The sequence below is a fragment of the Carassius gibelio genome, chromosome B14 (assembly GCF_023724105.1).
Source record: "Carassius gibelio isolate Cgi1373 ecotype wild population from Czech Republic chromosome B14, carGib1.2-hapl.c, whole genome shotgun sequence".
In the NCBI taxonomy this organism is placed as follows: Eukaryota; Metazoa; Chordata; class Actinopteri; order Cypriniformes; family Cyprinidae; genus Carassius; species Carassius gibelio.
Genome location: NC_068409.1, coordinates 12,121,645 through 12,146,444, shown reverse-complemented (window position 1 = coordinate 12,146,444; position 24,800 = coordinate 12,121,645). Strand labels below are relative to the sequence as shown.

The window sequence follows — 24,800 nt, the reverse complement described above, 5'->3', positions numbered from 1 at the left end:
CACAAATAAGTATTTTTAGAATTTTGTTTTTAATTCCTGAAACTGTCAGAAAAGGATAAGGCCTGAGAGATTTCTTAAGCTGTAATGAAAACAGCAATGTTAGCAACAGCAACAAAAAATAACAATTTAAAATACATTTTTTTTTTCTGGTGATTAAAGAGATGATTAAGTCTCTCTCTCTCTCTTTCTCTCTCTCTCTCTTTCTCTCTCTCATTGTGTCTGCCACTCAGCTCATGCCCATCCCCCACTCACACACACACACACACACACACACACACACACACACACACACACTCAGTCAGCACACATACATTCCTCAAACAGAGGGACAGAGTGAGTTGAGATGTCTGACAGTTTTTTAATTTTCTTTTAATCATACAGTGTTGTAAAGTCATGAAACTATGCATATGTCCTCAGAATGATTTGATCTCTGTATGAAATTTTTTTTAAGTGTTTGGAAGCTGCAATTTAAAAATACAAGACAATTAATGATTTCCTTTTTACTGTCATTTCAAAAAATCACCACGACAAAACCGTTCAAGCTAACCAAAATCCGTTCGCAATTTAAGTTCCTCAATGTTTTTTCAACATGTAGACAAAGTTTGGTGAGTATAGTGAACATTTCCTGTGAGGAGTATGCATTAAATCAGAGCTCCATTTAAATATTCAAATCAAAATAGCCGACTTCCTGTTTGTCGTAGCTGATGACTGTGAATTAGAAAGTTGTCCGTCTTGAAAAGAACAATTTATGTACCAAGTTTGGTGTCTGTAGCTAAAACTAACCCCCCCACTTTTGACAAAAGGTGGCGCTATAGAGTGCCTCCTTCACGCCCTTTTAAAAGCTTTTGCCATTGTCTAGCTATCACTAATACTGATATGTGTTTTGAGTTTCATGTAAATCTGAGCTTGTTGTCTGCCTCAAACTCACCATAACAGAACATTCAAGTTTGACACGTTGTCATGGCAACACTATATCAGATATCAATATCCCCAAAACAGATTTACATCGGCCGTGTTTTGTCATTATTCTGATGAAGTTTTAAGTAAATTGAGTAAAAATAAGATGCTGAATTCAAAGCATTTGGAAAATGACACACTTCCTGCTGCCAGTTGGTGGCGCTATAATGTTGACTCTTAATAGTGACATATATACGATCGACATCATACAACGAACAAACCAATGAAGTTTGATCAAACTCAGGAAATGTATGTGGATGTTATTAGACATTTCCTGTTTCTCATTTCTAGCCATAATTTCCACGCCTCGTCACGGGCAAACCATTCGAGATATCAAAAATCCCCTCGCAATTTTTCATCCCCAATGTCTTGAGATCATGTTCACCGAGTTTCGTGGCGAACGGGTTGAAAACCTCAGAGGAGTATTTCAAATTCCAGAGCATGCTTTTTTTAAACAGCCCTGAATAGCTGACTTCCTGTTGGGCGGAGCCTATGACATAAAGTGTGAAAGTTGTTCGGCTCAATGACATTTATAAGTGTACTGAGTTTCATATAAATACATGCTAGTGTGTGTGAGCTATGGTTCAAGATTTCTGACTGTGTTCCAGGGGGCGCTGTAGAGCCCCTGTGCCATGCCCGGGTCCCAGTCTCTGTGGCGTCCTGATGGCCGCAGATTCCAATGTGTGTGCCAATTTTCAAGAGTTTTTGAGCATGTTAAGGCCCCCAAAAACCCCCGGAAGGTTTAATAAAAAATAAAAAAAATAATAATAAGAAGAATAATCCTTAGAAGAACAATAGGGCTCTTCGCCCCTTCGGGCTTGAGCCCTAATAATAATAACAAGAATAATCCTTAGAAGAACAATAGGGCTCTTCGCCCCTTCGGGCTTGAGCCCTAATAATAATAAGAATAATCCTTAGGGGAACAATAGGGCTCTTCGCCCCTTCGGGCTTGAGCCCTAATAATCCTTAGGGGAACAATAGGGCTCTTCGCCCCTTCGGGCTTGAGCCCTAATAATAACAAATAATCCTAAGGAAAACAATAGGGCTCTCGCCCTCCAGGCTTGAGCCCTAATAATAAACGGAGCAGATACAATAGGGTCCTCACACCTTCGGTGCTCGGGCCCTAATAATAATAATAATAATAATAATAATAAACGGAGCAATTCCAAGAGGGTCCTCACACCATCGGTGCTCGGGCCCTAAATATCATCAGTTTACATTAACGAACCATAAGCCTGTGCCATCTAGAGATTTATGACAGAACTTGGCATCAAAAACGTTTTAATATTGTGAAATACTGTTGCAGTTTGAAGTAGCTGTTTTGATTTGAATGCATTTTAAAATGTCATTTATTCTGTGAAGTCAAAGCTGAATATTCAGCAGTCATCATTACGTCAGTCTTTTTTCTATTCAAAAACACCAAAATAATTCATAAGCTTATTTGCTGCTTTATTATTATTGTCAGTGTTGAAAATGTAGATTTTTGATCATGATATAATTACTTCACAATCCTTTGGTGAATAAAACGTTGGAAATAACAGCATTTATTTGAAATGGAATGTTTTTGTAGCATAATAGATCATTCTTGCTGAATAAAACATAAATAAATAATAACACCATAATTTTGATCCATTGCCTATACTTTCAAAAGCATTATGATATTTGCTACTGTAAGTTAAGCAACACTTTTGCTATTGCATATTTGATTTGACTCGTTTTTCACCTTGGGGATGATAAAACAGATTAAAACTTGCTCTTGCCCATTGACTTGCTTTGTTTGTTGTTTATTGCCCTACTTTTTAACTCCTCTTAAGCAAACATAAACCTCTGCTACGTCATTCCCATTTTGCAATGTCCTTTCCTGACATTCTAGAATCCATTACAGCAGAGAAATGTCACAGAAGCCTCACATTCCCAAAGCTTGTGTAGATGTTGATGATCTGGGCTGTTGTGTGACTCCACAGCCTCGGACTCAGTCTGATGTGGTTTTCTGATATGGCATGGGCCCATATGCAGGTGCTCCTCTCTGCTCAGGTCTGATCTTGGAGATACCAGCTTTCAGGAATGAGTCAGGGACAGTTTGGGTGAGGTTTTTTCTGCTCGTCTGTCTCTACAAGAGCATTTGACGTTTTAAAACCAAACTCTTTTAGGGCACCATCTGGAGAGACTTCACAGAAACACTAGCAACATCACCCACAGTTCAGCGGTATCAATAGTGAAATGGTGTGACCTTGGCCTGGTTTGTTTATTTGGATATGTGATGATGGACCTTCTCTCCGGACCACTCTGGGTTTTCCAGAAGGCCTTTAGATTATACTCTGAAAGGGGTTTTTGCGGTTGTCAGCTTTAATGCTGTAAGCAGTCCTGGAGAGATAGAACAGCCTGCATTCCTGCAACCCACATGAATTTTTTTTTTTTTTTTTTTTTTGCTCTGTATAACCCAAACATACCTGTGGGTGATGTTGAGGGTCTTCACATGCAACCAAAGTCGAGTCGGTTCAGGTTTGTTAGTTTGTTAAATCAATCAGTTCAGATGCTGCTCAACCTAATTATTTCAAATTTACACCTGAAAATAAGAGTCAAAGAAGTGATTTCTAAAAATGCAAAAAAAAAGTTTGCCCACTTACAAGGAAATTAAGGGTCTGTAATTTTATGGTAGGTTTATTTGAATGGATAGAGACAGAATACTGACCAAAAAAGCTGGGGGAAAAAATACACATTATATAAAGGTTAGAAATTGAATTGCATTTCAGTGAGTGAAATAAGTATTTGATCCCAAAGCAAACATGAATTAGTACTTGGTGAAGAAACCCTTGTTGGTAAGCACAAAGGTAGGAGGTTTTTTGTAGCTGGTCACAAGGCTTGCACACATCTCAGGAGGGATTTTGGCCCACTCCTCTTTACAGATCCTCTATAAATCCTTAAGTTTTCTTGGCTTTCATTTGGCGACTCGAAGTTTCATCTCCCTCCACAGATTTTCTGTAGGATTGAGATCTGGAGACTGGCTATGCCACTCCATAACCTTAATGTGCTTCTTGAGCCAATCCTTGGGTGCCTTGGCGGTATGTTTGGGGTCATTGTAATCCTTGAAGACTTCTCCATGACCCATCTTCGGTGTTCTGTCTGGGAGAAGGAGGCTCTCGTCCAAGATTTAACAGTACATGGACCTGTCCATTTGCCCCTCAATGCGGTGAAGTCGTCCTGAACAGCCCCAAAGCATAATGTTTCCACCTCTGTGCTTGACTGTAGGGATGGTGTTCTCCAAACAAGGCGAGTTGAGTTTATGCCAAAGAGTTCATTTTTGGTCTCATCTGACCACAGCACTTTCACCCAAGCCTTCTCTGAATCATTCAAATTTTCATTGGCAAATTTTAAATGAGCCTGTACATGCACTTTCTGAGGGCTGATCCCTCACCTTTCTCATGATCATCTTTACCCCATGAGGCAAGATCTTGTACAGAGCTTGAGACCGAGAAGATTGATGGTTATTTTGTATTTCTTCCATTTCTGAATAATCGCACCAACAGTTGTCTCCACCTCACCAAGCTTCTTGCTGATGGTCTAGTGGCCCATTCAAGCCTCCTGCAGATCTACAATCTTGTCTCTGACATATTTTGACAGCTCTCCGGTCTTGCCCATGGTGGTGGGAGAGGTTGGAATGGAAGATACAGATTGTGTGGACAGGTGTTTTATTCACCTAATGAGCTGACATTAGGAGGAACTTCTTAAAGTGGCAGGACTAATCTGTGTTCCACATGGACACATAACCAGTCTGCGGGAGCCAGAATTCTTGCTGGTTGGTTGAGGATCAAATACTTATTTCACTTACTGAAATGCAAATCAATCTCTAACCTCTATATAATGTGTTTTTTTTTTCTTGATTTTTTTTATTTATTATTATTTTTATTTTTGGTTGATATTCTGTCTTTATCCATTAAAATAACCCTACCATAAAAATTACAGTCCCTTGATTTATTTGTAAGTAGACAAATTTACAAAATCAGCAGGGGATCAAATAAATATTTTCCCCACTATATCACATAAATCCTAATAAGAGTAGATAAGTCAAAACATTGAATTATTGTCAATTTAAATATTAATAAAACAAATTCTCATTAACATATACACAAGTCTTTCAAAACCTGTTACTTTCTTAAATTTTGTATTTAAAATGTCCAAGCTGCTCTTTTCCATAATTTGAAGCAAATGCCATGGCTACCAGGATTGTCAGGGTACAAAATCTTACTAAAATTTCAGTCAAACCTATGTTTTTTCACAATAATTAGATTTTTATATATTTATTTATTTATTTATTGGAGCTTAATTTCCTGTTCCCATTTACTTTTATATCATGAAAAAAGATCACAAATTTACTAATCTGTTATTTTTAAATTATTATAATTTTTTTTTTTTACAGTTTTACGTAAGAAATATAGGAAAGGACAAAGTAGATAAATGTGGGCATATGAACTGTCCCTTTATGTTTCATTCTTCCGCAGGAAAATATAGTCCCGGTTCTCTATGGTGCTGCGCAGTGATATAGTAGCTAGGTGAACAGGTGTTTCGCGTCGTAGCCGTTTCTCCACTGTAAAAAATGTTTTAGTAACCTTATAATGTGATTCAAGCGTTAACTGCTTTTTTTCAAGTAATTATTAAATATGACAGAATCAACCGAGAGAGACAGATTTAACTCCTTTTAACTGTTTGCCTCAGCTATATATCAATCAAGCCACATCCAGAAACGAAACTAGTCGTTTTATAATTACCATCCTGTCTTTTGTAAAGGATAAATTCTTTGCAAAATGCATGCTTCCTTTAAAAAAAGAACCCAAAACACCCCGACAAGGAAAAGCACTCAAAACAGACAGGGGCAGTCGGTTAATAATTGCCCACCTCGCGATGCGCGAGCATTACACCTGTGCTGTCCTGCGCGCGAGCAAAGTCTGCGCGTCAGGAGGAAAAAAAGAAAAGTTCCACGAGCGCGACGGTGACGCGCGCAGAGAGTTGCGGAGCGTGTGAGTCCTGAAGGGCAAATAAGAGACTGGAGAAAACGACCTTAAACATATCAAGGTCCATTTCTCTCATTCTTATTTCCTATATGCGCACGTGCTTTATATTGCGCATGTTGACAGTGTAGATTATTTATATGTCGAACATTTTAATTCTAAGATCTTGTGTCTGACAAGGAAAGCGTCATCATGGGTTCTGGTGGGCACGATTTCTCTGGTGACCAACAGTAGCACGGGATGCGCCGCACAAAGCGTGTCTGAAATGCCAGACGGGAGACACAGAGACCTTCAGGAGGCTCATAACATCGATTCTTGAGGATATATTTATTTGTTACCGGATATATTTCACTGGACCACAAGGACGTACTCAAGTGCCACCGGGTATTTTGCTGCGAGGGAGCCGGTATAAATGAAATGCGCGGAATGCACGAAAAAACTCTCCTGTAAAATAACATATATTGGGATTTATTGTAGCTAGCTATTTATAATAAATACGCCCTACGACCATCTTGAGCTTCTCAGAAGCCTGATTTTATACTCAACTAGTCTGTGTTGTCTATTGGTTCATTTACCTACTTTAAAACTTAAGATATTTCATTTTTGTCTTTTTTTTTTTCTCGTTAAGCCATGACAGGGATGACAATTGCCTTGTTTTTTGAGAATCTACTGAGTAAATTGTCATTGCTTGAATTAAAGATGTTGGATTCGGATGTGAAAGTGGAATAATCATTCATAGAGAATTAACTACAGTAAGGACTGGACGTTGGACCTGCTATATATTATTTACCCAACTATTTCTGACTTTTCTTGGTGAACTCAAACAATGGGGATCAAGCTGAGAGTTATTCTGGGGATGTTTCAGTTCGTCTCACTTACCAGAATATCAACACAATGTGCCAAAACACCGGTAAGAACATGTTTTAAATTATAGTTATATTAATTATGATATATTTGTTATTTAAAATATTAGATAGTAGCATTGCAGTGCTCCTAGTCCACTTATTTTAAAGCGTGTAGTCTTCATTATATATATAATGTCTTTAAGCTTAAATTTAATTAAGCTACTCTGGTCTGGCTGTTTTTTTTTTATCTCACACTTGATAAGTATCTTTTAATTCCACAATATTGCTTGTAAAATGCACTTTATAGAGCTGAGTTAATGCACAACACTCTTCTGGGCATTTTATGTGTTGAAATAACCTGACGGTCATTGACGTTTGGCAGGATGGGAAAGGTGATGCTTTTAAAGATGTCATGCTCTGATAAAAGCCACCTATTAAGTTATCAGTAGACATATGTTTTATGTTTAGTGTTGTCTGAGAACACATTAAAGCGAGCTGAGGGTGTCAAAGTCAAAGAGCACATCATGGGGGTGTGGCCTGTATCATAAAATTAATACAATGTGATGGATTAATGTAAATCAATATAATATAATGCTATAGTATTTAAAGATTTTAAAAAAATCTATATGAATTAAATATTTAATATGCTTCTTTTTATGTATTTTGGGGTGAAAATAATATGTGCTTATTAAAAATCATTTTAATCGTTTCAATCATTTTAATAAGCTTAGATATTTAATTAATATACATGTATTGTAGTATGTTTGTGTACTACTTTTTTTTTTTTTTTTTTGGCTGGGTCTCAGAAGGATAGACAGTGACGCACGTCTTTTCTTTATCTTCACTTAAACAAGCTTTTGTCAACACTACAGCCATCAGGCCAGCATACGACACATATTGTTAGCACCAATAGCGTCGCGAGATGATATATAGAAGGCAGGATGGCAGAATGCACTGCATCTCCGTTATTCGCAAGCGCAGCGGTATGTGGTCCGGTGTACGTGTGACCGGAGCTCTGCTTTATGGATGCATATCATAAGTCTTCGTAATGATGCAGCTCCCCTCATCGTTTGTCCTGTCGTGTTTAGCCGAAACTTGGTTTATTTATTTTAGACTGCAGTTTGGCCCTAGTATATTTAATTTGATGATGCTGAAGATGCTGTGAAATGTAAACCTTCCGAATGTTACATTGCATTACATTGCATGCTGCCAGTCTTGGTGTAAGCGCCCCTCAAATTCATGGTAAGGTATGGCATGGTTTTCAGAATTCTAACCTTGTGACCTTTAGGTTTTCTCTGTCACTTGCACAGCCAGGTGGGCAGTGATCAGGGTTGCCAGATCCCAGACAATTCTAATGCCCAAAGCCGATTTAAAACTCACCCAAAAGGAATGATAACTAACCTGGAAAAATTGACTTCAATAGTTTTCACTCAGAAATTGCTAGTAAGTTTCACAAGTAGCTGCAAAGAGCAGCCAATAACAAGGGAATTAAGCACGAGGGGGAGGAGTTTTATTCTTCTTTTATTTTGGTACTTTTAATTCTTCCTTTACTTTTTTATCTTTTAATTTTCAGCAATTTTTTCTCCTTATTCCTTAAAGGGAGGTTCCACCCCAAATTGAAAATGTTGTCATTAATCAGTTCGTCTCCTCTGTTTCTCTCCACATCCCTGCAGTGCCATTTTGAAGATTATGAACGCATGCAGTATACTCTCTTCTGAGTCAGCGGAGCCACAAGGATACGTTTTTAACATATATTTACACTTTGATTTGAAAGTAAACAGTGCAACCTTCTGGTGCGGCTGACTCAGAAGAGGGTATACTGCTTGCCTTCAGCTCATAATCTCCAAAATGGTGCTACGGTGAAGTGGAGAGAAGCAGAGGACAGGAACTGTTGATTAAAGTACATTTTTTCTTTGTGTACAATGCCTCCTGGTTTTCATACAAAATATCCTAAATTGTGTTCCGAAGACGAACAAAGCTTTTACGGGTCTGGAACGACATGGGGGTGAGTGGTTAAAGACAAAAATATAATTTTGGGGTGGAGTATCCCTTTAAAATGTGAGTAACAAAAATGAATAACACTGTCACAATGTGATACACTGCCATAGACATTCATAAAATGCCTTTTTCGATAAATTTGTTTTTACATGCTGTCCTTTAATACCCACTCAAAAAATAAAAACTAAGCAGATGTATTTCACTAGTGGTCTCAGACTGCACTGCACATGCTGGATTGCATACAGAAAATGCTAGACATCACCATCAGTGTCGTGGTTCTCCCGCACATTTGCACTATTTTGAAAATGCAATTTGTGGTAAAGTCTTTTTGGCCTAGGTTTTTATAAACCTCACCTGCAAAAAGTTTTTCTGTAGACAAATCTTATCTTCAGATAGATATTTTTAGAATTATACTATGTTTTACTATCTTTACTTCATGTGTTTTGGTCCTTTAAATGAATATCTGCCAACCTAAGGACCTCAAGTATAAAGAGAAAATTATGGGTTGAAAACAATTTCTGGGTGAAAATAGTTTCAAAGTATTAAAACTACACCAATTTTTATTTTGTATTTTTTTCAGTGAGTTCCAGAATTGTACATCATATTTTTTCTCTAGTTGTAATTCTTGAATTACTTAAATATTCTGTTTATTTTCAGGTTTAAATGAAAAAAAAAAAAAAAAAACATTTTCCATGTGGTCTCAGACTTGGATCAGCAATAGCAGTGCCTGATACCTGCTGTTCATTTTGAACACCTCAGTTCTTAAATCTCGAGTCCATTCACAGATGCCAGACTGACCCATGGGCCGCAGGTGGAGGGGATTGTGGGAGAGCGAGGCAGCCGAGCTGATGATTGGTGCTCAAACTCAAGGGCTCTTAGAAAGAAAGGGCTGACGCAGCCAAATCCAGCCAACTGCTGCTGCTAAAAAAACCTGTCAGTGCTGTGATTTTCAGTGTGTGTGCATTTCAGAGAGACAAAGTGAATGTTAATATGTGTGTGAAAGTGTGTGTGTGCCAGTCGCCTTGCCAGCTCTGAGCTGGCTGCTGTATTTCACAATGGCACCGAGGCAGGAGGTAGATGAGGAATTGACTGACTGAACCCTCATATTGCAACACAGAATCAGCAGATGCCTCTCCACACGTCACTACCATGCAATGATCTGCCTGTTTTCTGACTATTATTGCTCTAAATTACATTACATTTATTTGATGTCATCATTACAGAATAAATGCACAGAAACACAGGCTATACACTGAATGTGCTGGCCTATATCAGTGTAAATCACTTATAATAAGATTGTCACGCATGCTTAGATAAACTACCCACACAGTAAGCAGTCAGACATGGTGCAAGGAAGCCATGTATGTGTGTGTTGTTTGCACTGCAGTGCAAAGTCTGCTTTCTCCCTCAGCGGTGACCTTGTTCCAGAATGAGGGGCGTGTTTGTGAACGTGTGCTAACATCCACCTTTATGCTGCTCTGGCACAAATAAACACTAGAAATGCATTACGAGAAAATGTTTTCAGCATTATGTTGACTTGAATCAGCTCTTCATGGCACCATAAAGAGTGTGTGCTTTTGTTATTGTCTTTGCTGAATGTTGTGTCTGACGTCTTGTCTGTGTCCTTTCCTCTAGTCAGACCACTGGATGCCAACAGAGAGCCATAAATCTGGAGAAGGTATTGAGCCTTGCTTTCTTTTGTTATCTTATTATCATAGGTGCATTACTGATTTAGTTAGGTTATATAATATATAATAAAACAACTCATTCTGGTCCTCAGTGCTCATGGCAGAATATCTCTTTGGGAGCTATTATGTCATTACATTGCACCAATAAATTCGCCTACAGTAAAAGTTTGGGAAATTTTCTTTTTGTTTTAAAGAAATACTTTAATTCAGCACGGATGCATTAAATCTAATTAAATCAAGAAATCAAAAGAAGAATCATAAAAAAATGATGATTTCATTAAATATATTAAAGCAGCAGCACAGCTTTATTTACCAATAATTTAGATCCTTGCATCAGTATTTATGACTTTTATAAATGTATGTGTAATGTAGAATCTATTTATATACGTACATGTATAATGTCGTTATCAATTAATGATGAGGCAGGTTGTCTAATTAACCTTCCAGAATGCATCAATGTAAAGTTTATTCAATAGGATGTCACAGATTCTGCGCTGAACTCAGAATATTCTACAAAGAGGGTTTTCTTTCTCAGTGTTATTCCTTTATTCTCTCTCTCAGTGGTGAGGTGGTTGGACGTGTATCAGAGAAGCGGATGTCATCCCAGAGAGACGCTGGTGGAAGTTTGGCGGGAGTTTCCTTGGGAGACACATCACCTCTTCCTGCCGTCGTGTGTAACGCTGCGCCGCTGTGGAGGCTGCTGCTCGGATGAGGCACTGGAGTGTGTGCCTTCACAAACACACACACTTGTAATGGAGGTACATACACACACAATCCAGTGAACTTAATGCAGAGTTCACACAGGTGCAGTTCCTCACATTGATTATGCTCCACGAACATTCGATATCCAGTATCTTTTTCTATTAATAAATGCCATTTGTTTTGATATTTAGTTATCTAAAGCAATGGTAAAAATGTGACTGAATTGTCCAAATACTTTTTTGGGACATCTGTATATCATTGCATACACCATTGTTTAAAAGTTTGGGGTTGGTAAGATATATTTTTTTATGTTTCTGAAATCTCTTATGCTCACAGAGGCTGCATTTATTTGCTAAAAAAAAAAAAATCAGACAAAAAACACTACTACTGTGAAATATTATTACAATTTAAAGTAACTCTTTTCTATTTTAATATTACTTAAAATATAATTTATACCTGTGATGCAAATTTGAATATAGAATTAATCAACGATTACTCCAGTTTTAAGTGTCACATGATCCTTCAGAATCATTCTTATATGTTGATTCGCTGCTTAGGAAACATTTCTTATTATCAATGTTAAAAACAACTGAGCTGCTTCATATTGTAAAAGCAATGTCCTCTAAAATCTTACAGACACCATACTTTTGAGAAGACGTGCCAGTATGCAGTAATACAATATATCATGGTAATGAATATGCATGATATTGTTATCTTGGGCACTTCTAAATATCATGAATAATTATACATTACAAATTATTCAGAATGTGGGATGCATTTTAAGAATACTTTTCCCATATACTGGTCAAAATGCACAACACCGCTGTATGCTGCTTGAAATATGTGTGTGTGCTCTGATGTAAACAAGCAGGCATGAGAAGCACATGGGGGAACACGTGAGAGACGGGCTGAATGAAACCACATTCACTCTCTGACAGTAGATGGCGCTAAACTTCAGAAAATGCAGCCATTACCCTGGAAACTCCATAAATAAAGCAGCTGCTCTACTTTCTAAAACATATTTAAATAGATTTAAATAGCCATTCAGGTTTGTGGATTTGCTATGGTGTTCATCACAGCACTAAATATTTAGGGCCCTATCATACACTCGGCACAATGTTTTGGCAAGGGCAAGGGTTTTTGCTCATTTCAGTCCGGCGCCTCTCACATTTTCCCGTCCAGCGCCACATCATTTAATTAGCAAATGCATTTGCGCTCATTTTTGCGCCCATTGGCGTGCTGGTCTAAAAAAAGGTGTGTTCAGGCGCATTCCTGCAGCATTGCTATTTTAAGGAGCTGAAAATAGACTGTGCCATAGACCAGCTCAAACCTGATCTAAAGTCTGGTGCAATGTTTTTTATTTGTTATCTAAAGAGTGTACACGCTGCTTATTAAACACGGGGATGCACAGCAGCACACAAACATGCCAAATATTAAAAATTAAAGAATTGCAATGCATAAGATTTTTTTGTAGGCTAATTAAACATGTCATAATAGATAGTCATCGCATGTATCAGAATTAGGCTATCTATTTATCGCACACAAGCAGCTCTGTTTCATCTCGGATATGCGTTCTGTCATTGCGCTTGCCAAATTCCGTGTTTATAGCAAATCTGTCATGGCACGAGCGCAACTGGCTCTTAAAGGGAATGGAAGATTAGACTTTGATTGGTTTATTGCACCCATTACTCATTAAGAGAATAGGGACAACCCATTTAGACCATGCACCCGGGCAAGCCAACCATTTTTACGTCGTTAAAAAAGTTGATTTGGACATGCCCTAAATGCATCTGCACCGTGCAGTTTACACTTTGCATTTAGATCGTTAAAATAGGGCCCTTAGACTTAATAGGCTATTAATTTACAAATTTTTTTTTTTTTTTTTTACCTTTTAATCTGGACTACAACATGCCTTAGATATTGCTTGAAAGTGTTTTGATTCTTTATTGTTCGTTCACACTTTACATTAGGGCTTCATTAGTTAACGTTAGTTTATTCATTAGTTAACATAAACTGCCAATTAAAAATTCTTCTGAGCATTCATTAATCTTAAGCATTAAAATATTTAATAACACGTTGTTAAAATCGAAAGTTGCAACTGTGTTACTTAATGAGCTCACATGCTCACATTTTTTAACAAAGATTAAAATCTTTGGTAGCAAATGTAGCTATTGCTCATTGTGAATGTTAATGCATTAATTAAGTTTAACTAATGAGGTCCTATTTTAAAGTGATACCTATTGGTCTGAAAAAAGTTATCAAAACCTGTTATACTGTATTATGGCCACTTTCTTGAAGCTAAATGTCAGTATCATGATAATACCTTATACAGTGATAAAAGCAAAATTTGTTACTGGCATATCCCTACTTTTAAAAGGTAAATGTACAGTAAAATTCTCTCCATTTCACCACTCACAGAAACACTCATAGAAACCTTTCACACATACATGTACTATTTTACATTCACATGCTTAATGTGGTGGTATGCAACACTCATATTTCGCACTCACTTACATGTATATGTCTGTAATGACAGATTTTTAGGGGCAAAGTACCTCCACACACAATCATACCGCATATAATGCAAGATCTCAAAAGACATGGCTTAGTATGGTGAAAAAAACATCCAGAAAGACACACACAGAGGACACACAGCATGAGTTAGTCATAAATATTCAGTATGGGATGATGAAGTCTCGAGTGTAATGGATCAGGTTGGATCCTGGTCACGTACTGTATAGACAGATTGAGGGATAAAAGATGGAGTCATTACTATGCAGAACAGATTGTGCATCTGTGCGTGTGTGTGTGTGTGTACATGCATTTAAATGCTGACTCCTGCTCTGTTGAACTCCACAGCTCATGAGGACCTCATACATGAAGCATGAACTTGTGCAGCTGCCTTTTATCGAACATAACCAGTGTGAGTGCAGGTGAGATACATGCTAACACACATACACACAAACTGACCTAGCAATGTCAGTAAAGGCAACGTATCATAGACTTATATTCCCTAGTAAAAAGTAATTTAAAATACATTTAACTCATACTAAGTATAGTTCAAATATATTAACATATTTACTGACATATCGCTCGAGACTTACTGATGTAAAAAGTATTATTCAACTTTATTTGGAGTATCACTTGTGCACAATGCACATTTCTTAATATTAAGCCTAAAATGTGTTTTAATATCACTACTGATGAGGATTGTATGACCTTATTAATAATATTGGTCTTTAAATGCATGATATTGAAAGTGTACCTTAAGTATACCTGCAATAGTTCCACTTTAGCACAATCAAATATACTTCAGTATATCTTTAGTTGGACTTTTAATCCAATAAAAGTGCATTAAGTGGAATATTTGTTGTTCCAATTTAGCAGATTTGAGTACACCAGTTTAGTATACTTAATGGGTAAGACTTTAGAATAAGGTTCCATTAGTTAATGTTAGTTAACTACTTTCGTTACCATGAACTAAGCAAGAACAATCATCCTACAGCATTTATAAGTCTTAGTTCATGTTAATTTCAACATTTACTAATGCATTATTTAAATCAAAAGTTGTGCTTGTTAACATTAGTTAATGCACTGTGAATTACCATGAACTTACAATGAATAACTGTATTTTCATTAACTAACATTAACGAAGATTAATAAATACAGTAATAAATGTATTATTCATTGTTTGTTCATGTTAATTAATACATTAACTAACATTAACTAATGGAACCTTATTCTAAAGTGTTACCACTTAATGTATAATTGAAGGGTATTTTTATTAAGTACATAGATATGGAAATTTGTTTTTGTACATATTGCATGAAATAAATTTACTCTAAATACATTTTAGTATATTTATTTTTAACTAGGTTTGTTTTAATATAATTCATTATTATAAATCACAGAGTCTCTCAAACCCTAAGGGGCAGTTCACATGACATGCTCTTGTGTTTAAAAAAGTCTAGACAAAGCACTATGAAAAGGAACGATAAAAGCTTAACTACATTTAATTTGATGCACCACCCTAAAATCGCTGTGCTTTTGGTGCCAAGACTATGCATTTGAACAGAAATTTAAAAATGGCATAGAACAAGAGAACATGATCTGGAGTAATAATGCAGAAAATTCAGTTTTGCATCACAGGAATAAATTACATTTTAAAACATACAGAAAACCGTTTTTCCTGTATAATTTTATCAAATAAATGTTGCCTTGTTCAGTGTAAGAGACTTCTTTCAAAAACATTTTATAGAATCTTACTGACCCCAAACTTTTAATGGTAGTGAAACATGGAGCGAAATTGTAAATAATAAAAAAAATAATTGAACGATAAAAGAGCACAGCTTTTGTACATGACTTTATTCATTGTCAAGTTATTAAGCATAATTTTTAGAAGATTTACTATATTTATAAACCATTTTACCCTTGAAAATAAGGTTTGGTCAAATTTTGCCAGCTTGTAGGGGGAATTTTTTCCCATAAGAATGGCTAAGTGAACCCACCCACACATACATCCCAATCTGACTTTCAGATCACCCCTCACACACACACACACACAAATGCACTTCCACCCTGTTTGTCACATGGGGAATGACCCCGTCTCCCCATGGACTACTTCCTGAACCCAGTCACAGAAAGTCGTCACCCCCAAAACACTCTTCTGTTGGCACATAGCCGAGCTGTCAACATCAGCTCTTTATCGGCTCATTGTGAAGTTATCCTCAAAAGCCTTTTCAGAGGTTGTGGGGTTCGGATGAAGGCCAGGGGTGGAGCTGAGTATTCGGTAAGAGCATTTATATGCGCTCGCCTCTCTATCCTCTCTTTGTAATACAGATCTGCCCTGTACAAACTGAACTCACCACTGTTGACCAACCTGGAGTTACTTAAACACCCGCACTAACCACACAGGCAACCAGTCAACATTAACTGTGTCCAGTCTGAAGCTCACGTTATCATGCGACAAAATTTTTTTGTTAACTCATAATGGAACTAAGCTAGTTGAGGTTACCAGTGGGTGACTAGTTCACCACAGATGTCTGGTCAGAGACATGAAGATGGAGTTTAAAGCTCTTTTGATGCTTTCATTTACTCCACAATGATTCCGTTAAAGTTCAAGAACTGTTGAGCACAAGTGCCAACAGTTACTTTGTTGTTTCCATGAGTGTATGTGTGTGTATGGTCTGAAACAAGCATACAACAACAAAATTAGAATAAATTCATTAAACTCAGTAAATTCATACAATGCAAGGTAGCAAACAAATTGCAACAACAATCACATGAATATATGAACAAATAGCAAATAACAAAGTACCTTTGAACAATGAATAACAACAGATTTTGAGTAATTTGGCATTACATCTGATCAATTGCTCACCAATCAGTCCACATAGGTGCCATCAGTATGAGAGACCAAACAGCTGATAAACACATCACAATAATCCACAAGTAATCCACACCACTCCAGTCCATCAATTATCATCTTGTGAGATGAAAAGCTGTGCTTATAAATTATGACTCCATTATGACGGCACCCATTCACTGTAGAGAATGAATTGGTGAACAAGTGCTAAATCAAATGCTTTCTTCAAATCTGTTCCAATGAAGAAACCAACAAATCTATATCTTGGATTTTTTCTTGGATATCTTGGATTTTTTGGGGTGAATGATTACTTTAACTTCTCTTGAAAAACTGATAGAATCACTAAAAGCAAAGAACATTTGGAAAGTTTAGAAATCAGTCAATTTTGGGTAAGGTTGTCTGTTTTGCACTGTAAAGCTTTGGATATTATTATTATTACAAATTTGTGTTGCGACAGTTAATAGAAGGCACTATTTAACAATTGTTAATTAATAATAAGACATTATAAATTGCAAAACCTTTTGTAAAATAATCATATTACTCACCAAATTCAATGTAATTTGCAGCACAGCAAAACTAGATTTTGTTCTCATTGGAAGTGCTTAAAATAACTTGGTTTATGTTTGCATGTAGTTTTGTTGCTTTGCATTGCACCACTTGCACTCAGAATGGAAATAATTGATGCTCGCTTTTTTTTAAGCAGCACAGAACAAGTTAAGCCCCCAGAGTTGAATACTTATTGTTATGGGTTTATTTAAAATGATAAGATATGAGCAATAATAACAGTATTTAAATGTTCCTCTGTGTATGCTGTGATAATATTTGATCTTTTTTAATTGTAAATTTCATTATCATTTTGTTTTTACTGTCTGTCTTTTCCCTACAGGCTAAAAGCAAATCTTTATGCAGAGCCAACCAGGTAAATTGCTCAGTTGTGTTTGTTTGCGTGTGTGCGAGAGAGAGAGAGAGATGTGAAGGTTCACCAGCAGTATGAACACCATTTGCCCTCTTTTCCCTTTGCCACACTGCAGACACACTCACACACACACACACACACACACACAACTCCATGGAGATGGTTGAATGGTGAGTTAATTGTGTGTGAAAGGCAGAAGTGGTTCAATCTGTTATGCTCTCATACTAGTTTAGGGAGACCCTAAAGTTAATGTTAAAGAGAACAGCTACTGCTATTTCTAAATATCTTTTCACAGTCCTGTCCAAGACACTCTTGACAAAAAACACAAATCTGATTGCTAAGAAAAGTAATTGCACACTCCTCAGGGAGCCACACGATTTGAGGCATCATTCATGTCTGTTGCACAAACCGTGTGGGACGATGTTTTATATTTAGATTTTTCGAACAACTAATGATAGTTTTGCACCACTATTTTTGACCATTTCATTCCAAGATTGAGCCACGTTCAAGTGTGTATGCCAACAATAATATATGCCAATTATAACCAATAGTGGCATTAGAACTGTGATGAGAGCAGGCGGTAATTAATAAAAAAAATTATTTAAGTAGGATGCAGTGTGTGAACTTGGCATTAGTCCTCATGTTCACACTTCTCTTTGCTGTGAAATCAGTTTTTACAAGTAATTCTCCCCTTTTATTGCCAAAGGACAGTCAGTCTGTTCATTTAATGTGGACTTTGAAAAAAAAATTGGTGCAACTTCTTGGAAAAGTTTATTTGAAAAAGAATAAAAGAAAGAGAAAAAAGAAAGAAATAAAAAATTATTGGCATAGGACAAAATAAAGAATCAGAGTAAGATTGGCTTCGGGTAAAATCAGGAAGTTGTTCAAATTTCCAGTGAGTTCATGCCAGTAGAATATGTTTATGTAGACAAAGATACCTTACTGTACCTTAGTAATGCCCGGGATACAATGTATGATTTTGGGCTGTCCCAGACAAAAGACAACCAACATGAAACGATTTCTTTCATTGTGATTCAATATGTGTCATCATCATACATTCTCCGTCGCACCCAAGTTTTATTAGATCCATGTCACACATGTGGTTTGAAATGATCTCATAAGACTGTCTGTAGAGGACATGAAACACTGCATTTGTAATGTCTCACAGTTTGTGTGTGTGTGTGTGTGTGTGTGTGTGTGTGTCCAGCTGGCGTGTGTCTTGCACTGTTGGAAGGGAGTCAGAACCTAGAACCCTCCTTTGTTGGGAAACTGAACAGAACATTCATTTTATTGCTTAATTAGGCCACTGGCCCCTGAAGAGCCTCACCAAAACCAGGGCTAAAAAGTCACAAGAATTAAGACTTGATAAAGTCATCTCGAGACTCTCCGAATAAAATCTCTGAATTAAAAATGTGAAATACAGTTTAATACTTAAGATGTTTGTGTAAACACATTTTAGCCGAGTCATGATCATATTGTACATTATTTATCCATTTATTTTTAATAATGATTACTTTTTGTATTTTTAAGGCAAGGCCTACAGACAGCAAGAAAAGGTAAAAAGCGGCAAAGGGGGAAACCAAAGCGAAAGAAACACTTGGGGAAAAAGCCGTAAGTTCATTATTTCCTATTGCAAAACAATACTTCCATGTTACATAACTTTTTTTTTTTTAATTTTTAGTTAGAATTTTCATTTTATTCTTGATTGTAAGTCAAATGTTCTTAAAATCAGATAAATGTACTTGAGAAACGAAACTGTATAAAATCTTAGGACATCTTCAGAGTTAATTTTATTAAGTGACAAATTGTGTTTAAGCACACATCTAAAAAAATTTAGTGAGGGATATGCTTAAAACAAGAAAAAAGAGATGATATTGATATTGTACTTAATTTGACTTCTCAAATGAATCTAATTTTCATATTGTTTATATGTTTTTACTGGAAAACAAGAAAAAAATAATAATTAATAAAAATTTAAAGAAATTCCCCCTGAATTTTAAGATGTACTTCAGTATGGAATAGCAGATTTATTTACCATGGTAAATGGGTTCAAAGAATACCATGGTACATGTTGGTACCTTTTTGTCATTGTAAAAATTACAAATGATAGACATTTAATGATAGGCATGCTTCTTGGCAATGAGAGCTAAAGATTTTCCTTGAAATCCCTCTTTTTCATATGTTTATGCACGCAACATTGACTTCTACTCAGACAACAATTAATTAATTCTGGTCAGGGAAAGACTTCCTTTTCTACTTTTGCATTTTCGTCATTGGTCTTTGGTGAGGGCAAGTGGAGGGCGCTTCTTTTGGACTGACTTTCCCTCCCTGCTATCCATCATCTACTCCTCCATGGATGGAGTCAGTGGCAAGTGTGAAATCAGGCTAATTTGGCAGCCAGAACGCCCCTCCCTTTTCCCCGGCCTCCCTTCAGCCTCTCAAACCACTTCCACACAAAGATTGATTTTCTTCCTTAATTAACTCTCACCCATACACTTCTCTCCAGTTTTGGTTTAGTTAAAAAAGGGAAGAGGGAAAAAAGAGCCCCATCAGCCCACCATCCCATCAGAGATGTCACAAATGAGACATCAAAGAACTGACATCCACAGACACAATCCAGAGTATATCTCTGGTGCCGTCCAAAAAGAAGATCAGGGCTGTGCATGATCAGAATGCATTATGGGCCTTTTTGTGCTTGCTACTGAATTTAATTTCAAGCCTAATGTGGAGATGCAGGCTTGGGTCTGGTTTTGCAAAGTTAATGATTGCAAGAACCGACGTGCTCTTTGTCCATTGTAGCCGTTTTACATAATTCTCTTGGAGCCGGATTTGTCAGAACCAGTATTATAATCAGAATTGTGTTACTCAATTACTTGGAGTCTTTTCTTACTATTTTAAAATTCCTCCTGACTTGAGGACTTCTTTACAGTTTTCACAACTTGAAACTGAAATCAAAGAATAGTTTGCCAAAAATGAAATTGTGTCATAGTTTACTTATTCTCATACTGCACTCTCAGAAAAAAAAAAGATGCAAAAGCTGTCACTGGGGTGGTACTTTTTTTCAAAACTTTCACCTTTGTACTGTATTTACTCTTAAAAAGATGGATATTAGTACATATCCTTGCTTTTTTAAAGATTTTGTAACTTTTTAATGTAAAATAAACAATAACAAAATGTTTATGTTTGGTCCAACTGTTCCTTTAAGACACATGAACGTCGCATGTCTCTTTATTTCACACCGACAGCTGATTTTTTTCTCTTCTCGTGCCAACAGGACTCTAGTGCCAACTACACCCCCTCCTCCTCCCCCTCCCACTCTACCGCCTAGCTCCGCCCCTCCACCACCTGCCAGAGAGGCGTGTCCACCATGTCCCACCCGCAGAATGACATCACAGCCTCCCTCCTGTGAATGCAGGTGCAGTTTGAGGGAGGTGAGCTGTACAAAAAGAGGGAAGACACTCAACCAGCACAGCTGCCGGTAAACACACACACACATATATATACACACAACTTATTCAAATGTAGCTTATTGTGCTCAAAATAGACCCTCACACACAATGACATGCCCTCCATCTGGAAGTTTATTGCACAAGGAAGTGTTTCTCAATCAGTGACCTGCAGAAAAAAAAATGCATTTGTTAGCATTTGCAACACACACACAGTTCTTTATAAATAAACACAGACTAAACATGACAAAACATATTTGATAGTATCTGACAAACACACAGTATTGTCTGTATTTCTGTATATATATATATATATATATATATATATATATATATATATATATATATATATATATATATATATATATATATATATATATATATACGGTATGTTTATATGTAAATTGTTTCTTTCAAAAACATTTAACTCGTTACCAGTCCTGAACTTTTGAACTGTAGTTTAACAATTTGAATGCATTACCATTGTGGTTACTATTGTTTATGAAAGGCTTGAAGTAAAGTGTTGACTAGTATTTTTAACATGAGTAATCTCTTATTCTCTTTCAGATGTGAAACCCAAAGCGAATAGTGAAATCAAACCACCAGTATAATCCACCGCTCAAACTTTGCACAGCTTTGAGGAGGTCAAAGGTTTGCTTATTCTTTTGTCATGGACTCTGAAGTTTGGGTCTCACGAAGAAAAAAAAGTTTGCATTTGAGAACAAATCACAGACCCACCCCCCTGGCCCATCTGGCTATGTCCCACACACCATTACGACAGTATTAGATCCATATTCATTAATTCTGTACCGTGTGTGTGTACGGAATATCACCAGATCCTACTATTGAAGCTTTTCGCCATTATGATCCAAACTTCAGACCACCTTAACCATTTGACGCTGTATTATGGACATAGAATGGGTCAAGCGTATCGCCATTGAGCTTTATCCAAAACCAGTTTGGGATTTTGTTCAGCTTCATGTAGGCACGGACACACAGCTAGGCTGATGCTAAGGATGACAAGTGTGCTGAGAACTTTCAAAGGGAAATCTGAATACGGAAGGAGTCCTTTTTTCTACCAAACTACTTAAAGTGGAGAGTTTTTGATGGGATGGATGTTGACAGACCTTCAGTGTTGAGAGAACTCAAGTGTTTCGCTACACAATCAGAGTATCTCATCCTGAGAACATCCCCGGCGTGTCCTTCTGACCCTCCTCGTGTGATAAATTGATGGATGGGTCGATTAGACGGATCGACGGGTGTCTGTGTGGTCTGAATCGTGCATAATAAGGATCTGTGCGTCTATCCTAATTTATTCCTGGCCTCTATAAGTCCATAATGTGGCTTCACAGACTGTATCAATGAGTCTTTTTTGTGTTTGTTTGATTTGCTTTTTGTTCGGTTCCTTCCTTTGGGAATTGAAAGCTTTTTCCCACTGGCTAGCCAGTGAGAGGAATGCCAATCGTATAGAAACCTGGCTATATTCCATTGGTGCTCACCAAACACAAGCCTCTCTCTCCCACACCCCCGATCACACTCATTTTTCGTCTCTTTTTTATCCCTTTTCACTTGATCTGTCGCTTTTTCATTCTTTCTCCCTCCACACACACACACACACACACAGTCATGCATACACATACAAATGCAAACAGGTAAATATAAGCTTTTCTGTATTGATTCTGAAAGAAGAATTTATTTTATCTATCTTATTCATTTTGTAAAGAATACTAATGTTATTGTAGTCCATTTTGTTTTAAAGAATGTTTCTTTTGTGTATCTCTGTTAATCCATAGAGTCAGGCTGGGTGGCCGGCCGTGTGTTGAATTTGAGTAAAAAGCTCTGAAAGTCTTTAGGAAAAGGGAAATGCTCTTTCTGTTTGTGTTTTTTGTCTTAATCATCTCACAGCGTTGGGAGTTTGATGTATTTATTTTTTATATTGAAATGCATTTTGTGTTATGCTTTGCCCTGTTTCCTTTTGGACAATTAGTTATCTGCTGCGGCTGATGATTCGAGAATATTCCGTATTTTTGGCAGATTTCCTCAGAATCACGCAGATCGGATAATGTAGCTGTCAGTCAGTGTTGAGGATTGTCAGTTTCCATCAGCCGCGAACATGAAAGAATCACTTTTTTATTAAAACATTTTTAATGGTGGTCATTTAACCAAACACTTCTTTCCACCATATATATGTAGCATTATTGAATGAAATATGAATTCCAAAAGCAAGGCTGAACTCACTTTAAGTGATTTCTCAGATTATTTGTTTAGCCATTATCTGCAATAATGTAAATGATTAGGATCCCTCAGCACCCTTTCACTCTTCAATCTACACAAATATAAGATATCCACGAGTTGTCAGCATCCCCAAACTACTGATCTGTGTTAAAGTCAACATTAAATTTCATTAGCAACCCTTTTTACTGCAGTATATTATGTGGTTTTAATGAAACTGGTCTTCAGTGAGAAAAAATATATAGGGTGGCAATTAATTGTATGCACTGGCAGTTGATTGAATGTTGCACTGAAAAAAAAATGTTGCAGGATTTACTACAATTTTCACTCAGAAATTCCTAGTAAATTTTACAAATGTTAAGTAACACAATAAGTGTAATGTAAAATTTTGAAATAGAAAGACAATGGTTTTTTTTTTTTTTTTACAATGTGAAAAGTGCTGTTCCAAAACAAAATGGAGCTAAACCTGAATGTTAGTTTGCCTAAATAGCTGTTGGACTATTGGTTAGCATTATCCAATAGTTCATGTGGTCTAAGTGACATCAGCTGGAAAGTTAAAAGTTATTTTTAATGTATGATGCGAATGCAAATATTGTTTTCCTTAGAATGATATGCATGTGCTATAAGACCATGGATGTGTGAATGAAAGTAAATAGGGTTGATTTTGAGTTGATGTTGACTTTAAGGTCTTCTCTGTGTGAACTGGTCAATATGTTGTCCTGTTTCCTCGTCTGTGATGACTGGCTTTCCTTCAAATCTATTGCCGCTGTGAAATGTTCCGTGTAAAATATCCTGTGCTATAAACGTAGCGTTTTCTCTCTCTCTTTCTCTCTCTCTCCACAGTAACCTGTATCAACTACCTCTGTGTCTGTACAGTTAACGTAACTATCACAGTAAGATTATAGAAGCGTGAAAATATATAAAACAAGTACACAAAATGCATACCATATGAATGTACCTACCGACAGAACTTCAGTGTTTCCGATCTCTTCTGTGTAAAGTTAATTCCAGAATCCTGTCGCTTTGTTCCGAGATTTTGTGCGTAGAACCCTATCTGTCCGATATGTATCCAGGTAGATCAGGACCCAACAGAACCCAGTCTGCACCACAGTCTATAAACGATATAAGCTTTGAGTGTTTGTTTGAACGTAATTAATAATGGTTATTGCTGCTATACCATCTGTGCCCAGTTCTCCTGTGTGTGAACATGTGTATAATAATCTTTGTTACAGAGAGACATAACCTGCTCTGCTTTCTGTCTACAATGTGTATAAATTCAAACGTAGGTCTGGTCACACATTCAGTATATACAACACACAACAGCCATAAAGCAATGTGCTATATATTAATATAAATAAAGTGAAATGTCTTATTTTTGAGATAGATTTGTGATTATTAGGTAATTCCGAAGTGTCACTTACAAAATGAGTCTCATAAAACTTGTTAAAGACATGTCTGGGTCAGATTTCAAATCATTTTTATTCTGCATCTCATTACTGTATTGCAAACAAAGATATAGGTTTCTATATACATAGAATATATATTGGGCTACATATAAAATCAATGCATTATCGAAGTGTTTATTGTATTGTCATTTGTCATGAAAATAATGTTCACAATGCAAAAAAATCTTAATGGGCCTAAA

The 24,800-nt window shown here is 36.7% G+C and overlaps 1 protein-coding gene across 1 annotated transcript; it reads left to right on the top strand.

Moving 5' to 3' along the window:
* The first annotated feature begins 5,922 nt into the window (after positions 1 to 5,922).
* Positions 5,923 to 24,534, top strand: vegfba (vascular endothelial growth factor Ba). Its single transcript, XM_052574995.1, has 8 exons — positions 5,923 to 6,873; positions 10,442 to 10,484; positions 11,056 to 11,252; positions 14,056 to 14,129; positions 17,448 to 17,480; positions 19,008 to 19,088; positions 20,752 to 20,955; positions 21,491 to 24,534. Exons 1-8 carry the CDS (start codon positions 6,790 to 6,792, stop codon positions 21,510 to 21,512), a joined length of 738 nt encoding a protein of 245 aa, XP_052430955.1. The 5' UTR covers positions 5,923 to 6,789; the 3' UTR covers positions 21,513 to 24,534.
* Positions 24,535 to 24,800: the final 266 nt, after the last annotated feature.